The following is a 16,759-nucleotide window of genomic DNA, read 5'->3' on the forward strand; positions in this document are numbered from 1 at the left end:
GAATTTTTGCATCTTTCTCAGACAGCATAATCTGGTTTGAAACCTGATTTTTATAAATCAAATTTGGCTTCTAACTGCATCATCCAGTTTGAAAGCCATGTGAAGTCAACAAATTTTTGACAGTTCAGCAGATGAGAGACCATCTGATAGAATAAATTACTATAAGGATTAATTACCTATTGACACAAATCTGAAGAAGAGAGGAAATTAATCAGAAAGGTAATTTCTGCACCACACCTCATTTCTGTCATATACATACAGAGGGTGGGGAGCTCATCTTCAGAGAGCTCCCCTTCACAGCACTGGCAAATTTCTTGGGGGTCTTTCTAGTTGGTGCCTGTGCTTTCAATTGAAAGAGGGTCAAACATTTCCAAACCCTTAAGGGATTTCTGGGACCATAATGTTCACAAGGGCCAAGTCAAAACCCATTCTGAACATTTCCAGCTTTGTGTACAGAAATGCAAATTAGAATTTTTAATTTTTTTTTATCTGGTATAGGTATTGCTTTATGTAAGAGTATTTGATTTTGTAAATGTTATCTTCTTAATGCACTTCTCTTCCTCTGTGCAATGAAAATGTTATAGTCATCCTCTTATCTCTGCTGTCACGTACAAACAATCCCAGATAATTTTACTTATCTCTGCAGCAAATTAATCTATTCTGCATCACTTGGTTATCAAATCTCATCTTTCTGCACAGTTTGCAGAACAGATATTCTATTATATATGCATCAATTCACAACTGATGGTTTTGGTGGTGGTTCTCACTGGACCAATGAGCAACGTCTATCAATGATTTGAATTATGTTTTTCTGTTTCTCATATCTGAGATAGGCATCCTCTCTTAGAGCAAACACTGTCATTCCCTCCTAGTGTATGTGTATGGAGTCTTCAACAGAAGCAGTACACGATTTCATTTGCCAGCAACTTTCACAGCTCAGATTTCTCTTTCAGCCTTGTAATGAGATTTTCAGGTCTCAGAGGGGTAGATTTGGAGTACTCTTCAATCAAATGGATTTAAAGGAAACTTACTTTCTGGAGGAATAGCACAGTGATAGCAAGACTTAATTCCACGGTTAAGCCTATTTTACAAATAAAAGGGACTACAACACAGGTTTGGCACAAGTAATCCATGCTGTTTGTTTGATAGCACACTACCTGGCCTGGGTCAACTCTCCCAGGCAATGACTGCAAATGTTCTAGGTGTATTACAGGCCAAGAGCTGCTTCCAGGAGACAGTATGGAAAAGGTTATCCATGTTTTGGGAGGCAAGAGTGTTTATCCATCTGCATGTGACTACACAATGTTACTTGCCTTCTGTCAAAGCAAGCTGCTGGGGTGTTTTATTTAGCTGTTAGGGGTAGTAATTGACTCCAGGAGATCCTCCAGTCCTGCCCATCTTGAATCTAGGAAACAGCATGCCTCTGACCATGCTGAGTGTCCTTAATGACAGCCTTGAAAGATAAGCACCTCCATTCCTTCTGGATTAAATACACCCACTCAGCATCCTCTTAGACTCTGCTCCTGATTACCAAACCCCCATTTGTCTTATCTCAAAGACAGACAAAATAGAGAGCGGGAGAACATGCATGCCGTGCTTGTGGGCAGTGTATTCAAAATAAATAGCTATTTACTTCATCCACCTCTGGAAATACAGAAATACAAAAGAAAGTAATATATTGCCTTGATTAAGTGTATTACTTCTCTCAACACTGTGTAGATCCCACCTAGTTATGCTACCATTTTCTTGTCTGTGGACTGGGTTACAGCCTACCTTCCAGTAGATCCTTCCTCTCTCATCTGCTCCTTGGCAAGCGTTTCCAGTTTCTTAGGAACTCCCTACAATGATTCTGCCCTTCCTGACCTGTGAGCCTTCTCTGAGCAGAGCAGAAACTTTGAATGGTTACCATGTATTGCTTTTCAGCCCTCAAAGACTGTCCCTGCACAACTGTCAAACTTTCATAGAGTCTGTGGCAGCACTCATAACACAGTTACCTTTCTGCCCCTCTGCAGCACACTGCACAAAGGTAGTGAAACAGGCAGAAGATCAGTTAGTATCTACAGAAAATAAGACAAGTCCTGTGTTACTCAGGTCCTCTCTCAGACTTCCTATACTGGTACCACTGGCTACAAAAGGCTGTGACTCTGACAGCATGCTACATATTTGGGTAGTAGCAAACAGCCTAGCTGCTCAGTGCTAGGCAGTGTAGATTCATGCTCTGCCTCTGTAGGCTGGCTTTTTGTAATTGTTGCATCTGAAAGGCCTGGGATTTGTTCATTGCAGAATGTTTTTCATTGTGTAGCAGAAGACGCTTACTACTGTCCCAAGCTCAGAAGCAGAATAATGAGGAATTACTGGTGGAGAGTTAAGTCTGAGGCCTGTGCTTTGTTAGAACTGAGACTGTATCAGTTTGCAGTGCAAGTGCCGAATGCTTGCTGAGCAACTTTGGTGATAACTGTATGTTAAGCGTGTGGCTTTTTTTAGAAATCTCAGTGGCATTTACACAGTTCTAGCTCACAGCATTTACTGGATGTCAGGTGTGTTTCATGACAGTTTTATTTCCCTACCCATGGAAAACCTCAGCCTCCCAGACATCGAATAGAATGCAGTTCGTTGTATTCTGTGAGACAGCACACTGTATTTTACTGGATTAAAAGTAACTGTAGTGGAACCAAGTTTCCAATACAGTATTTCTTATGCAACTGTGGACTAAATATTTTTCTTATTTTTGATGCCCACAACAGTGCATGGATGAAATGAATATATGCTAAACTGTTAATTTTTAACTATGTGCTGTAGTAAAGTAATTGCTAAGGAAAATGCTTGAGATAGAAAACTATTTTCTGTATACTTCTGACCGATAAGACAAAAGGCCTGAAAATCCTTGCCACAGCAAGGCCAGAATTTTACCTAAAGAATTAAAACAAAGTAAGAGACAAAATAAGACAGGAGTGCAGTGTTTTGCAAAGGAGTAATTCAATTGCCCAAAGCTGAACTTTACAGTCATTGTTTCATGACCCAAACATGAGTTAGTAAAAGCAATCACTTTCCCATCAGTTACCACACTTATGAAATGATGGAATTTTCCATTATTTCCATAACCTGCAGTGCTGTGATTTCTCCTGATTAGCAACTGGAGCCAACTGATAATGGAAAGAAATCTGCCAGCCCATATGGTGGAAAATTCCAAGCAATAATAGTACATCTAGTCTAAAAAGTACCCTAGTGATGTAAATTTGACAAGAGAATGTTTATTTTATAAAAGAACTTCACTTTATACAATTAACAGGACTGAGAATCCTTTAGAACAGATGATGCTGTGTAGTCTGATGTAAATATGTGCAATCACCATGTTACTGGTCATGGTAAACAGCCTGTAAAACTGGGCCACTAGTAAACAGCAAGATTAAGAAATATTTAATCTGAAGCACACTTGGGCTAATGCCAGGCTAGCACTACCTCAACCAGAACTTAATCAGCTGTCTTTTCTGATGTGTGATCTGTTCAACTTGCAGTTTCTTCTTTCCATGACCACATCTTAGTTCTTTTTCCATTATAAAATTTACAGAAAATATGTTCTTCTCAGCACAGACAATGGTCCCTACAATTTAGGGTTTTCAGTCTTATTTCTTTGTCTACACCTCCATCATCTCAGTGTTTCTTCAACTTGTTCATAAAGGACTTTCTCATGTAATACTAAGGAATTTCTTTTGATTAAGGCTCAGTCTGATTTCTTCGTGAAGGGTTTCTATTGCTGTCCTTTTGTCCCTTATCCATATCATAATCTTGAGTACTTCTTGCTACTTCTTATTTGTACTTCCCATCAAAGTACAGCACTTAGAAATTTCTTGCTCACAAGTCACCCACTGAGCTCACTCCTCAGAAACTGCTTAATGACTACAGTATAAAATGTACCTTCATTCACAAAGATTAATTTAGTTCCACATAAATTAGTCACTCTTCAAAGTTTTTATTCCTGTTTGATTCTGTAATGTAGTTCCATAGGGCAAAAAATAAACTGTCTTTGTATTGCCACCTCCTCCTGCTGTCTTTGCCCTGTAGCAACAAATACGGAACTGTGTCTGTGAAACCTATGTTATTTCTCTCAATCCTTCTCATGTTGGTGGTGGGGCCTAGCATTTTCTTCTTTTTGAGTGCCAGCGCTGAATGTAACATTATTTTCCTCCTGTGCATTTGAGCGAGTTCTGCTGAACTGAATCCAAGTCTTACAGGTCTGGCTCCTGCTCATATTCTGGAAGTTCTGTTGATCTCTCTGGAGCTCCGTCATGTGCTTTGGGGCTCAATCCAAACAAGACTGATGAATGCCCAAGGTGCAGACATTAGATAATTGCCTTCTGCTATGAGGAAACTCAGAGCAAGGCACAGCAGCAGTGTACCTGCTGCTTTATACCTGGAATCATCTAAGTGATGAGAGTCTCACAGGTATTAAATAGTCAAGGGTGCCATTTGTTTATCTACATCAGCTATAGGCAATGTAGAAGTGAGAGGTGTGGATTCCCCAAACCAAACTGATAGCATTCAGCTAGGATCCTAGTTGCTTTCAGATTTCTCTGAGATTAGTAGATCTGAGGTGATGTGAGCCAGCCTCTAGCCATGTTTCCCCCTCTCCTCTTTCCACTTATCACTACAATAGCTTACACTTGGTCTCATTGGTCCCCCAGTTACATGCCTAGTTTGGTGTGGTGAGCGTCTACAACTTGTATCCAGCAGATTTTAAAATCGTACAAGTTGAACAAATAAGACTAAAACAAAGGCAACCATTCCCTAAAGGAGAAGTGGAGAGGGAGGGGCCGATCACTTCTCCCAGCTATCTAGAGACAGGTCACATGGGAATGGTTCAAATCTGTGACAGGGGAGGATCAAATGGGACATTAGGAAGAATATCTTTACTGAGAAAGTGGTCAAACACTGCAACAGGATTCATTGATAGGTGGTGGATGCTCCAAGCCTGTCAGTGCTTAAGAGGCATTTGCAGAATGCCCTCAATAACATGTTTTAACTTTTGGTCAGCCCTGAAGTCATCAGGCAGCTGGACTCAATGATCATTCTGTTCTCTTCTGTGTTATGCTATACTGTTCATTTGTGTAAGCAGTAAGCCAACTCCAAGCAGTGAGGAAATAAGAACAGACCACATACAATAATATATATCTACACCCTGTTAATTCATGTATTTTTAATTTCCATTTGTTTCTATGAAGATATTTAACAAAATTCAGAGAAAATGCTCTGCTTTGGGCTCCTGCACTGTGTACATAGTATTATGATTCACTCCACTGCATCAATTTGCATAAAGAAGCCCTCAAGAATTACATATGGAAGGAGGGTTTTTTAAGTGGTTTAAAAATACAGACATTTAAACAAATAGGCAGATATGTACTGGGAAAGATTCTAGAAGTGAAGATCTGAAATAATTATCCCTTGGAATCCCGGCACCAGAACTGGTGTTTATCTAGTAAGTCCTGCTGTATCTTTCTGTAAGGACCACGCTAAACTGAGATAGATGGTACCTTTCCTCTTCTTCCTTTTATTGACCTTCTTCATTTTTGTATTACTTGTCAAGGAAAGCACTCAATGTGCAAACACTTGTTAAGAATTACTGTAGGGCTGTTAGTGAGTAACACTGTTCTTCAAGATTTTTTTTCTTCAAAGATACAGCACTGAAACATCTTTTTTTTTTCTTTTCCATTCCCACAGAAAGAGACAAAAAAATAAAGACAAATTTTATGTGCTGCAGAACTATGAGTTTACAGAAGAAGAAAAAAGATACCTATTAGTCTACATGAAGCCCGAAATACAATTCTGGATATCAAAATCAAATTCTAAAGTGATATTAATAGAGGTAGTACTTACCAAAATAAGTCCCGAGATTAATGAGGATGTGCCTGTCAGGGCAACATAGAACTTGGGGGTTAATGTGTTCAAAAACATACTCACTGAAAAAGAAAAGAGAGGAAACCATAAGTAGAAGAACAGCACATGTTCTCCACGTGTCCCTTCCTCCTCCCAAATGCAGGTAAGTTATTACCTTAGCTTTGATAAAAAAACAGTTAAAATAACATCCTTTTCCATCTGCCTAACATGCAATAAAGTAGAACATTAGACTGCCACATGCAGAATTTTGTTTTCACAACAAAAATCAATCATAAGGCATTGGAAAACAGTTGCACACATGCCTGGGACTTTTATATTTCAGTCAGTGCCCCACTGACATAGAGTTTATAATATATGTAAAACATTTTATTATATGCCTTTGCTACTCTGTTGCAGTTATAAATCTTAGAAAACTATCTCAATGTCCTCTATTCAAAATTGTCTCAACATCCTGCAGATCTTGAAGTTTTTTTCAGCTTTTTACTACTTTGGTTTCTCACTTACAAAGTAGAAGATAATGGCATTTTCGTAATTCATTCGATGGCTCCAAAGTTGGTGAATCACACAGTATGACAACAGTGAATAAGTGATTAGAAAAAGACCTAATTAGCTTTCTGTTAGTAAGGGGTGGAAAGAATGATAGTTGTCCAGATTATCTGAAATCTAGGGCAGAAGTGAAGTCAGATGAGCAATTCCATCTGTATGGGCTTCTGGAAATCCACAGGGCTTTTCTAGTCATATCCCGTCTTGAAAGCTGCTGAGAAAATCATCAGGTAGTCATGCTCATTCCCATAGAAAATCCCTATGGCTGGCCTTAGGAGAATAAAATATTCTAGGTTTTTGATGGCTCTACAGAAGCTACTAGAGTGAATTGGAGTTCTATTAAATTCTAGAAGTTTAAAAAAAATATAACTTTCCATCACTTCCATCTTCCACAAACGAAAACATTCCCTATTAAACCACATAAAGGGTTAGAATGCCTTCTGTAAACAACCCTACTGGTCTCATCCTTAACCAATGCCAAAGAATTTCTCATCCATATATACACATTTATGCATATACACACATATAGTTTGATATATGTACATGTATCCAGAACTGAGGAGGGAATTGACAACAGTTTAGCAGGTAAATTTAAAAGGCTTGTAGCAGAGTACTAGTATTAAAAAACATAGATAAAAGACCTGGATATGTAGGCGTGAGGCCCTCAGTTCATTCTGTTCTCTTTAGAAATAACACATAGCAGAAATTAAATAATATGAAGCTGAAAAATGAAGGGGAGACAATGGTATACAAACCATATCAGACATATAATTCACTTTCCATGACCAGTAAAAAAAAAATTATTTTCCAGAAATGCATCACTAAAAGAGATTAAAGCCCTGCAGTTCAGCTGCTTTGTTTGGGTTTGGGCTGCTTATCTTCTGTGCTGTTTTTTTGGTTTGTTTTTTTTTCCTTGAAAAAGCTGTGAAGTGTTAAAATGGAACTGTCCTTTCCTAGTCCACTGGAGTGGTGTTGGGGGTTGGTTCTTTCCCTTTTCCCTCTGTGGAATTTTCCCCATTGTCATGCTAAGATACCTGTTGACTGGGCCCTGGTGACAAGGGGGAGGAGAGAGAGGAGGGAAACCCCTCGATATCCAAACATCCAGAAGAGCAGACGGAAGGCTGGGTCTCGCCCCATTTCCCCCGCGGAGTTCGGACGAGAAGGACGATCACCACCTCAGCCCCCATCCCTGCCCTCCAGCGCCGGAGTCATCCTCACTGCTGTCGGACCCTGCCCGGCTGTCTTCTCACTGTGAACTACCACCATCCAGCACTCTGCTGAGCACTGGGACCCACACCGTGAGCGGAGAGCTCTCTCTCCATCTCTCTCTCCCCCTGGGACAGCTCTGCCATCACCCCCAGCCCTCCTGCAGCTCTGCGGGACCCGCCCGCCCCCAGCACCGGGAACTGCAGCTCAGGGAAAAGGTGCCTGCAGCCAAAAAACCTGAAACTGAGTTACTGTTCTGTTTGTGGGTAATTTCATAGCTGTTGTTGTTCTTGTTTGTCTTGTTAGATATACTAGTAAAGAACTGTTATTCCCACCCCCATATCTTTGCCTGAGAGCTCCCTTAATTCCAAAATCATAATAAGAAAGGATCACATTTTTTCAGTCCAAAGGGAGGCTTCTGCTTTCCTTAGCAAACACCTGTCTTTCAAACTAGGACAAGTGGCATTAGGCACCAAGCTGATAGAGTAAAGAATAAACCTGGTGGTTTTTAATGCCATTGTACATTTTCTTTCCCAAATGCATTTGATGCCAGATTCTCAGCTGGTGTAAATCACATCCTCAAAACTGCTGTGTGCAACACAGCTATACTGTCTCAAACATTACTTCCTTAGGTCTAATAAAAGCAGACTTTGAAACAGTAGTCCCTGCTTTCTTCAGCCACAGCACCTACTAAGTAGGAATAGGAAGGGAGAAACTGAAATAGCTTTGGATTCACCAACTACCCTGAGTCATTTAGAAGAAACATTCCTCACTTTGGAATGCAAATGTAAGCCAGAGACATACTCAAACTGCATCACTGGGGAAATTTCAGCCTACCAGTGAAACTGCTTCCTTTGCTTAGGTCAGGATATGCCTGAGAGAGAATACGCTACGATGGGATATCCATGTCCGCGTTCCACCTTGTAACATAGTGGTACTGCAGTGCCAACAATAACCTGAAAAGCTAAGCAGCAAGAGACTTTACAGAGGAGCTTTCTCTTCCACTCTCCTACCACAGCTTCAGAGCTTATGGAATGCTGGAATTTTTTCTATTAAAATTTCCAATTACCCTGGAGGTAATTCGATTTCTGAAGTTGTGAGCCATCTAAGTCTACTGTGAAGATTCCACATGACCATATCCACTGAATAAGGATACAGTCCATTTGCTTTAAATATTATTACTGACTTCCACCCATAAAAATTATTTTGGGAAATACACCCCCACTTGGAAGAGCCCTCTTAACAATTTGGCTCTATGGAGCTTATCAGTGATGTAGGCTGAATAAGGCTCATAGGAAATGCTATTAGCTTTCCTGTCATCACTCTTTCACAAGCAATGTATTCTGTATTATAGAGAAACTCTCAGATGTGAATGGAGATTGAATTTCATTTATCTATCATTTCCTCAAGTGTTACTCCTTTCTTCTTTGCCTGCACATATACTGGTGCTCCTTTATACTCCTTACTACAGGCTGCTGCCATTATTCACTCTTACTTGGTCACAGGAACTCGCAAGGTGAACAGATATGATGCTGGATGGTTTTAGATTTTATGGACCAGACTCCCAGATAACTGAAATAACTCAGCAGATTTGATACACATGCACTCAACGACCAGAGCTGTTTATCTGGACTGTATCTCTCTAATCCTTTGGCCATTCTTTTTCCCACTCATTGAATATAAGAATCTTATACTTCATTATGGAAAGTATCACCTTTAGCCAATTAATAGCTAATCTCCCAGTTCCTTTGTCTCCATAAAAATTATTAACAAAAGGAAATACTTTCTAATAAGAAACCTATCTCTGAAGCAATAAAACTAAGCATGTGTAGCCTGACTGTTTTTTTTCTGTAGTCAATGACAATTCAATCATTATTTGTGGAAACTACATCAAGGCCTAGTTCTCATAATAATTAATCTCAAGAGTAAAAATCAATCCACTCTGGCATTGTGATATATATCACTATCCAAAAGGGCGCATTTCTTTACAGACAGCATTCTGACACTGAAGAAATCACTATCATATCCAATATCTCCATCCCCCAGTGCCATTAGATAATGCTGCCTGTCCATCTGCCTAAATTTGGATATCAGTATTTTTCTTCTGTATTTCCATTTGATAATGTAGCATGATTGAGGAACAGAGAGAGATTTCTGAGAAATGTGAACTGAAGACAATAGCAGATGACTGACTACCTGCAGAATAAAGAAGCCAGATAGAATCACCAGCAAAAGGTATAGTGTATGTCATTTCTTCTGAATTCCAGTGTATGCCTAATTATTACTGTTCACAAAGGGAAGATGTTGCAGCTATTCAGTTCAGAATATCATCTCTTGTCTGTCACTTGGTAGGACTTAAAAAGAGCAAGTAACAAGTATACAGACAAAGAAACTTGCCTGATGTTTCTACAGTGGCAACTTGTTGGAAATTACTGTCAAGTCCTAATTGTTTGCACAGGCTTTTGACAATGAATGATCTATTTCAGGTGTGTTAGTACAGCTTGTTTTGTTATTTTTTTAAAGAAAAAACATGACCTATAAATTCTGTCAAGAAAAGCCTAGACTCCTAGATATTTGGCCTTACAAATATCCATCTCCTCTTTCTTCCCTTCTTTTTATCGCTTTCAATTTAATAATACTTGAGACATCCAGAATAAGGCATATTTATATTTTCAGAAGTGCCTAAGTTACACTGGTAAGTCATTTCATCCTTCTGTATACTATCTAGGGAAGGACTGTTATTGCATTGTTAACTGTGCATGCTCACAGAGATGAATTTACATCCTATTCAATTCACAGCAGACAAGTTACAAAAGTCATATCTAACATTCCCAGTTGAGACTAATCAAAAGAGGTGACTGAAATGTTTTTGAAAGCAGATGCCATTTTATTGCTGTTATATATATTAATTTCCAACACTTGTGATTCATTCCAAACCTGGGAATAAACATGAAAGGAAAATCCAGGTATTTTTCAAGTAACAAAAACCTTGAAACATGTAAAATGTATCACTCAAGATGATAAAAAACTGTTGCTTTAAAAATTGCTTCAAGGTCTTGAGGCATTCGGAATTCAAGCATGTGAGGAACCACAGTAAAAAATACTGGGGTTGAACTGGTAAAAGTATCATATTAACTGCTACATCAGTTAATTACATTTGCAGGTCACTAAGGGAGGGAGCACTGCAAATGACCAACTATTCCCACATGCAGATCTAGTAAAATGACAGCCCCATTACCTACTTCTGAATCTGAGGTGATATAAGTGTACAGTAAGGTGCAAATAAAAATTTAATAGCAATGTAACATAAATAATATACACAAACCAATCAAGCAAAGGACAGCATCATTTATGGCACTTCTTTGTTATCTCAAAATGCAGCTAAAATATATATCTCAACAGCCTTGTTAAATAAAAAAATATAATGCAAAAATAAATAATACATATATTAAGTTAAAGAAATAAATAATTTTTTAAAAAGGCAACTGGATAGTTAATTTTTTTGAGAGCAAACTGCCAGAGAACATATAAAAGTTTATAGTCACAGAGCCCTTCTAGTGTATTGCCAATCCTTAAGTCATCATGGCTATGATATTCGAGTCACTAAGAAATTCTGCTGTACTTTCTACCTTTGCCCTCCATAATGTTTGCTTGGTATGCAGACTTATGCGAACTCTTTTAAACACCAGTGCCAAGAGCCCCAAATCCCTTAGACAGGCGACAAGCTAAGAAACCTATTGCTGCAGACCTCTGACACAGCAATTCAACTTCTTTTCACTGCAACCCTCCATTCAGGCTGCTGTTCCAATGCAGTACAGAAGATAGGGCAGTGACTGACTTGTTTCACAGGGGCCTCTGCTTGGATTAATGAAGCTCCCCAGTTCAAAGTTGTAGCGGAAATTAAGAACTCATCCACCAAAGTGTAAGCACAGAGGGCAAAATTAGGTTCAATAAACTTATTTTACTAAGTGTATAATTTTCCCTCTGTCAGTATGAAATGCTGCATACTCTTGACTTTAATTGAACTGTTTGTACATAAACTTTCTGAACTCTCAACCCCTCCCTCATAAGAATGTTGCCTATAATATACTTTTGGGAAAACACACTAGGGTCAGGCTTAAATATACAGTATGTACTATGATGGTCTCCAGCTAAATATAAAAACAAACCCCACTGGATTTAAAGCTAGCACAGAGTATTGTCTCAGAAAAACAAAAGCACTTTTACCAATTACCAGGATTTTCCCTGGGAAGCTACCAAGATGTTTTTAACTTCTTCAGTCTTCTTAAAGAAATTACCAAAGAAGTAAGCATTCAAAAGTTCCAGAATTCTGCAGAGAGATTTTCCATTTACTTGTTGCAGATGCCATGCAGCTTCCTTCTCTAAGGCCTTTTGTCTAGATCTGTTTCCAAAACTTGAAAAAAATTATCACCCATAAACAAACGTGGCCATTCCAGGCAGAAACAGCTGGTGTCTTATCTGTATACAAGGAAATACAGATGCCCACTCACTTTGTTCAACCACCCAGTCCCATCCTAAATGCATGAGGCTGAATGAGAGTCACATTCAGATGCCTGGAGCCTGTGATAATGGCCAGGAGTCTGTAGCTCTCAGTTGCTGTAGGATCAGAGCCCTGGTGAGAGAAGATGGTGATGAACCAGAAGCCTCCTGTTACTTCAGCTCTGATTAACTAAATAGTTATGCATAATCCAAGTTCTGCCCATACAGATATTTCATCTAAGTGAAATAAAACTTTCTGGACTGAAGACCACCACACTCTCTCTTCCATGTTTCCACATCTTAAATGCAGGTTTTCCCTTTCAGTAGAATAACACAATAAAAAGGGTAAGCAGGAATAATCTTCTGGAGAAAAACTGGGTATGATGGGAGAGGCTTTCAACCACAAAGCACAACCCAAAGAGAAGAAAGCGTGGATGGTAGTAAACACAGGACCAGTTATGTGTCAAAAACTTTCAGGTTCATTTACTTATAACTGAAAAATACAGAGTTTTGAAAATGGTAACTAACATTCTTTCAGCTTTGTGACCCATCTGCCCACTGAGCAAATTATATCCAGCACAGAAAACTGAAACGAATCTTACTAAATTCATCTTTTCCCCCAAAAAATGCTGCCTGAGGACTGCAAACAAATTTTATTTAATCATTCTTCCCAACATGCTAACATGTTAAATATCTGAAGGCCAAAGTGACACAATGATCTGTTCTGGCTTGCTTTTCAACACCAAGTCTATATTCATATTACAGTGTCCAAAAGTTACTGGAGAGATCAAAACTTTTGTCTCACTCCTAGCAGGAATTAGTCTGTGCTGATTGTGGAGCTTTTGGGACTTAGACAAATATACTGCATCCTTCAGAGAGCATTAGCCATTCAGCCCGTTACAGTACGTTTGCTCATCCCCACTGTGAACAGTACACAGGGAAATGTAATTGGTAAGAGACATGAACCAACACAGAGTTGAGGGCAGAAGGGCATACAGGTGCATCAAGGAAACCAGATCTGCGAGATAAAAAAGCACTTAAGATCCTATTGTGATTTGGGAAAAGAAAAAGAAAATAAAATCAGGTTAGTGGCATACTAGTGGAATACAACAATGAGTTTAAAGAAAATTTACAAATGGAATGGCCATAAAAATTAACATACAGAGAAAGAAGATGATAGATGCAAGAGTGGAAAAAGTAAAAAAAAAGACGTAAGAAATTATGCAGGCAATATGAATGTAAACAAAGGCTATTTTTACTTTAGCAAGAGATGCTTTGCATGTCAGAAATACCTTTTCACTGGGAGAAATAAGACTGCCAACAATAACAGCTTTGGTCATTTGTGAAGAGATGGTGTCCAGAAGTCCTTCCTTGCTATCAAATACACCCTAAAGCCTTTTCTAACAAACTATTAAACCCTTAACAAAAGGTGCTACTAAAGGTTCTCATTCCTGGCTATATTTTCCCAGAACGTCCTCCTATGGTCAACAGCTACACTATGTATAGGAACAAAGAGGTTAGACATTTAGGCAGAAGATGCACTGCAACTATAGCCACTCCAAGGAAAACATTCTCTCTTGGGAGTTTAAATACTAAAGCCAACTTAGCATTAACTAGATCCAAGCAAAGTATTTTGCTATTCCATCTGTCTGAAATCATGAACTCCCAACCTTGTGAGTAAAAACATGAAGAAAAGAAGACAAACTCTTCTGAATGCAAACCACTATTATAATGCAAATTTTCTGTCACAGTTACCCCTGCCAAGGAACTGGGATATTTGCTCTTGCTTTCACAATTCAGTGGCGGCATGACTTAATTACACAGCATCTGTTAATTGCAGAGCATGCTGCATGAACACCAAGATTTGCTAATAGCTGGCAGCAGAACCCCTCTCAAAAAACCCACCCACTCCCTCCCCCCAAACCAACAAAACCCCCACAGCATTTCCATTTAAAGAAAACAAGAGAGAAACCACTTCCCTTGCAGCCCTTATCTATGAGGGACTCAACTACGTATTTCTTTATGACCATCAGAGTGTCCTAATGCTAAAAGCAGACTAGTGCTATTAATAATGTACAAGTGGAAAAGAAACACTGGGTCAAATAAGAATAAGGCATCAAGGATGAGCAATGACGTGTTGAGTAGAGATATTAATACTTGGATTTTTAGAGATGTAGATGTATAAAGTCACTTGTTGCTTGGTTGTCAGTCTAATTCTCCTGCAACACTTTTAATTCTTCTAAATTCAGGTTGCTTGCAAATTGATTTGAAACACGGTCATTATACACATTTCCACTGCAGGTTTAGTTTCAAGAATCATGAGACCTTGACTTAATTTTTACTTCAGCATTGCACTGCATGAGGAAGTGCTCTCTCAGATTTGTGATGGATGTCTTTGTAGGCAGAACAAGTCCAGATACTGGAAAGAACACCTTCGCAGTTAGGCTGTGGCTTCCCTTTCTAATCACACACATACCATCCTGTGTATCACCCAATTCCCTAACACAAAAGCAAAGGAAATCCTGATGTGATGCAACAGCCAAATGAGGATGGATTCCCCAGAGGACTCTCAGGTGACTGTGGAGTATTGCCATGCAGAGACATCTTTTACCCCTCTTGTATACACACTTGTAAGAGAAAGCAGGAGTAGGGCAAGAGCATGGCTGTTGCACAGTTTATCAGATAGACGTTTTAAAGTCTTTTAGGTCTTCAATTTAGGGTGCACAGCAACTGAGGTCTACCCAAAGTCAATGATAATATATTTAATTGCAAAAATGTACATAAAAATGTACACTGCAACAAAGTACCTTATTTTCCACTCTGCAGCCCTAAGTGTTCAGAGAAATCCCTATTTCAAGATTACTCTTAACATCAACTAACCATTCATATAACTGAACTGACAGATCTTTATCCAGTTTTGACAAAGATTTTTGTACTCTTTGAGAGGTTAAACACACCTGTTACCTTAACTGTTGATTATTCTAAGGCATTACATAGATTTATGTGGTTTAGCCTTTCAAAGCTGTATTAAAACAAAAGCCAATTACTAAACCTAATCATCTAGAGTCATTTAAGAAAATTAAGGGCTTTTGTTCCAAGTACTAGATCAGTACAGCTCTCCAATGGAATGGGTATGTTTTGCCCTCTTCTCTCATGCAACACTCAGGGAGGTAACTGCACCATTAAATCTTTTTGATGTTGGTTCATTAGCTGTGTAAAGAATATCCTAAACTAAAAGTTTGCCACAGTGATTAATTCCAATGCCACAGATAACAAAGGCTAATCTACTCTAGAGAGACAAATCACTAAAAGAGTTTTCACCAGCAAAAGAGAGAACACCCCATGGGTTGCCATTATCCAGGAGCCTCTCTCAGAAGAGCTATTCCCATGCTAATACAAAAGAGACACATGAACAAAGGACCTTCAGCTGCCCTGCAGCCTTCCTTTTGTGCCTCCTTTTATTCCTGGCAGGATTTGATAGGAGCACTACACCAACAGATATGAGCAGTGCTACACTTTCCACCCTTGTGCATTGCATTCCTAGGTACACAAAGACAGGAGCACCATGATTTGTGCAACAAACATTGTTTCAGCAATGAAAAAAAAATAAGAAGAATACTGGGCTGAAATCTGCATATTGACTAAACATTTTTAGTTTTTTTTTCTTTTAATTCTAGAGAAATACTCTGATCCAGACATTTCTGTCCTAAGCTTGGCAGCCTGACTCTATATAGTAAATCTATTTTAAGAGTCTCTAAGATGCTGATCTCTTTGCATACAACAAATTGCAAGGTGCTTCTTGGAATAGAGGTGAACTAGAAAACACTTTCACAGTTAAGAGTCAGCAACATCATGAAAATTCCCTGAAGATCTACAATGGCTGATACTATCATATCATTGAAAACTCATCTACTTACAAAATCAATAAGGTGTTCGTGCCATTTTTCTCCCGTAAGAAGTAAATTTCTATGTGAGGCAGGGATTTATAATTTTTTTCCCAGTAATTGATGGCCTGGATAATGTGGCACAAAAATAAGGGGAAAAAGAATTTTCCATTGTGTGATTCATTATTGCTATGTATCTAATAATCAGCTTTCCCCTTCAAAATATTCTGAACACTGTGTGACTCACACAGTAATTGTACCAAAAGAAAAAGAAGACAAGGCAAGTAGAAAATTTTTACTTCTTTGCCTCTATTTTGGGGTATTTTGAAGAAAGCACGGCAGCAAGTTTGACAAGTACTGTGTAATCTCCATTCTCTACTAGTCTCTTGGGATACCCAACACTTATTAAAATGGAAAAAGCTCTACAGTAAATCTGCAGACAGAACTGCAATCTGCATTCAGGACCTTACTGATGAGGAGACAAACGTCAGGGGGAAATTTTGCATAATAAAGATTTTCAGTAGAATGAGCTCCAGAGAAAGAATTACCAACCAAATGCAAAGCAAATGATGCAGAGGAGTTTGAGGGAGCACCCCTCTCATGCAGACTTATGGACATAAAGCATGAAGTTAGACTTTAAAAACATAAAGTGGATGGGGTGGTCCTCCTGTCCCCCACAGGCAGTGAGCCTCCCTCCAGTGCCATTTCCTCTAAAGGTCCTGTGTGTCCAATAC

At 38.9% G+C, this 16,759-nt stretch overlaps 1 protein-coding gene across 5 annotated transcripts in view; it reads right to left on the reverse strand.

The window, feature by feature from the left end:
* Nucleotides 1–16,759, reverse strand: part of ST7 (suppression of tumorigenicity 7) — a 136,758-nt gene that overhangs the window by 56,608 nt on the left and 63,391 nt on the right. For all 5 annotated transcript variants that reach the window (XR_009933155.1, XM_062491923.1, XM_062491922.1 and 2 more), the window contains exon 2: nucleotides 5,872–5,954. Coding sequence is in view for 4 of the 5 variants with exons in the window: in XM_062491923.1 (XP_062347907.1) it covers nucleotides 5,872–5,954 (83 nt within the window). In the remaining variant the exon portion in view is untranslated. The remainder of the gene's footprint in view (nucleotides 1–5,871; nucleotides 5,955–16,759) is intronic.

Source organism: Cinclus cinclus, chromosome 4, assembly GCF_963662255.1.
Source record: "Cinclus cinclus chromosome 4, bCinCin1.1, whole genome shotgun sequence".
NCBI classification, from domain to species: Eukaryota; Metazoa; Chordata; class Aves; order Passeriformes; family Cinclidae; genus Cinclus; species Cinclus cinclus.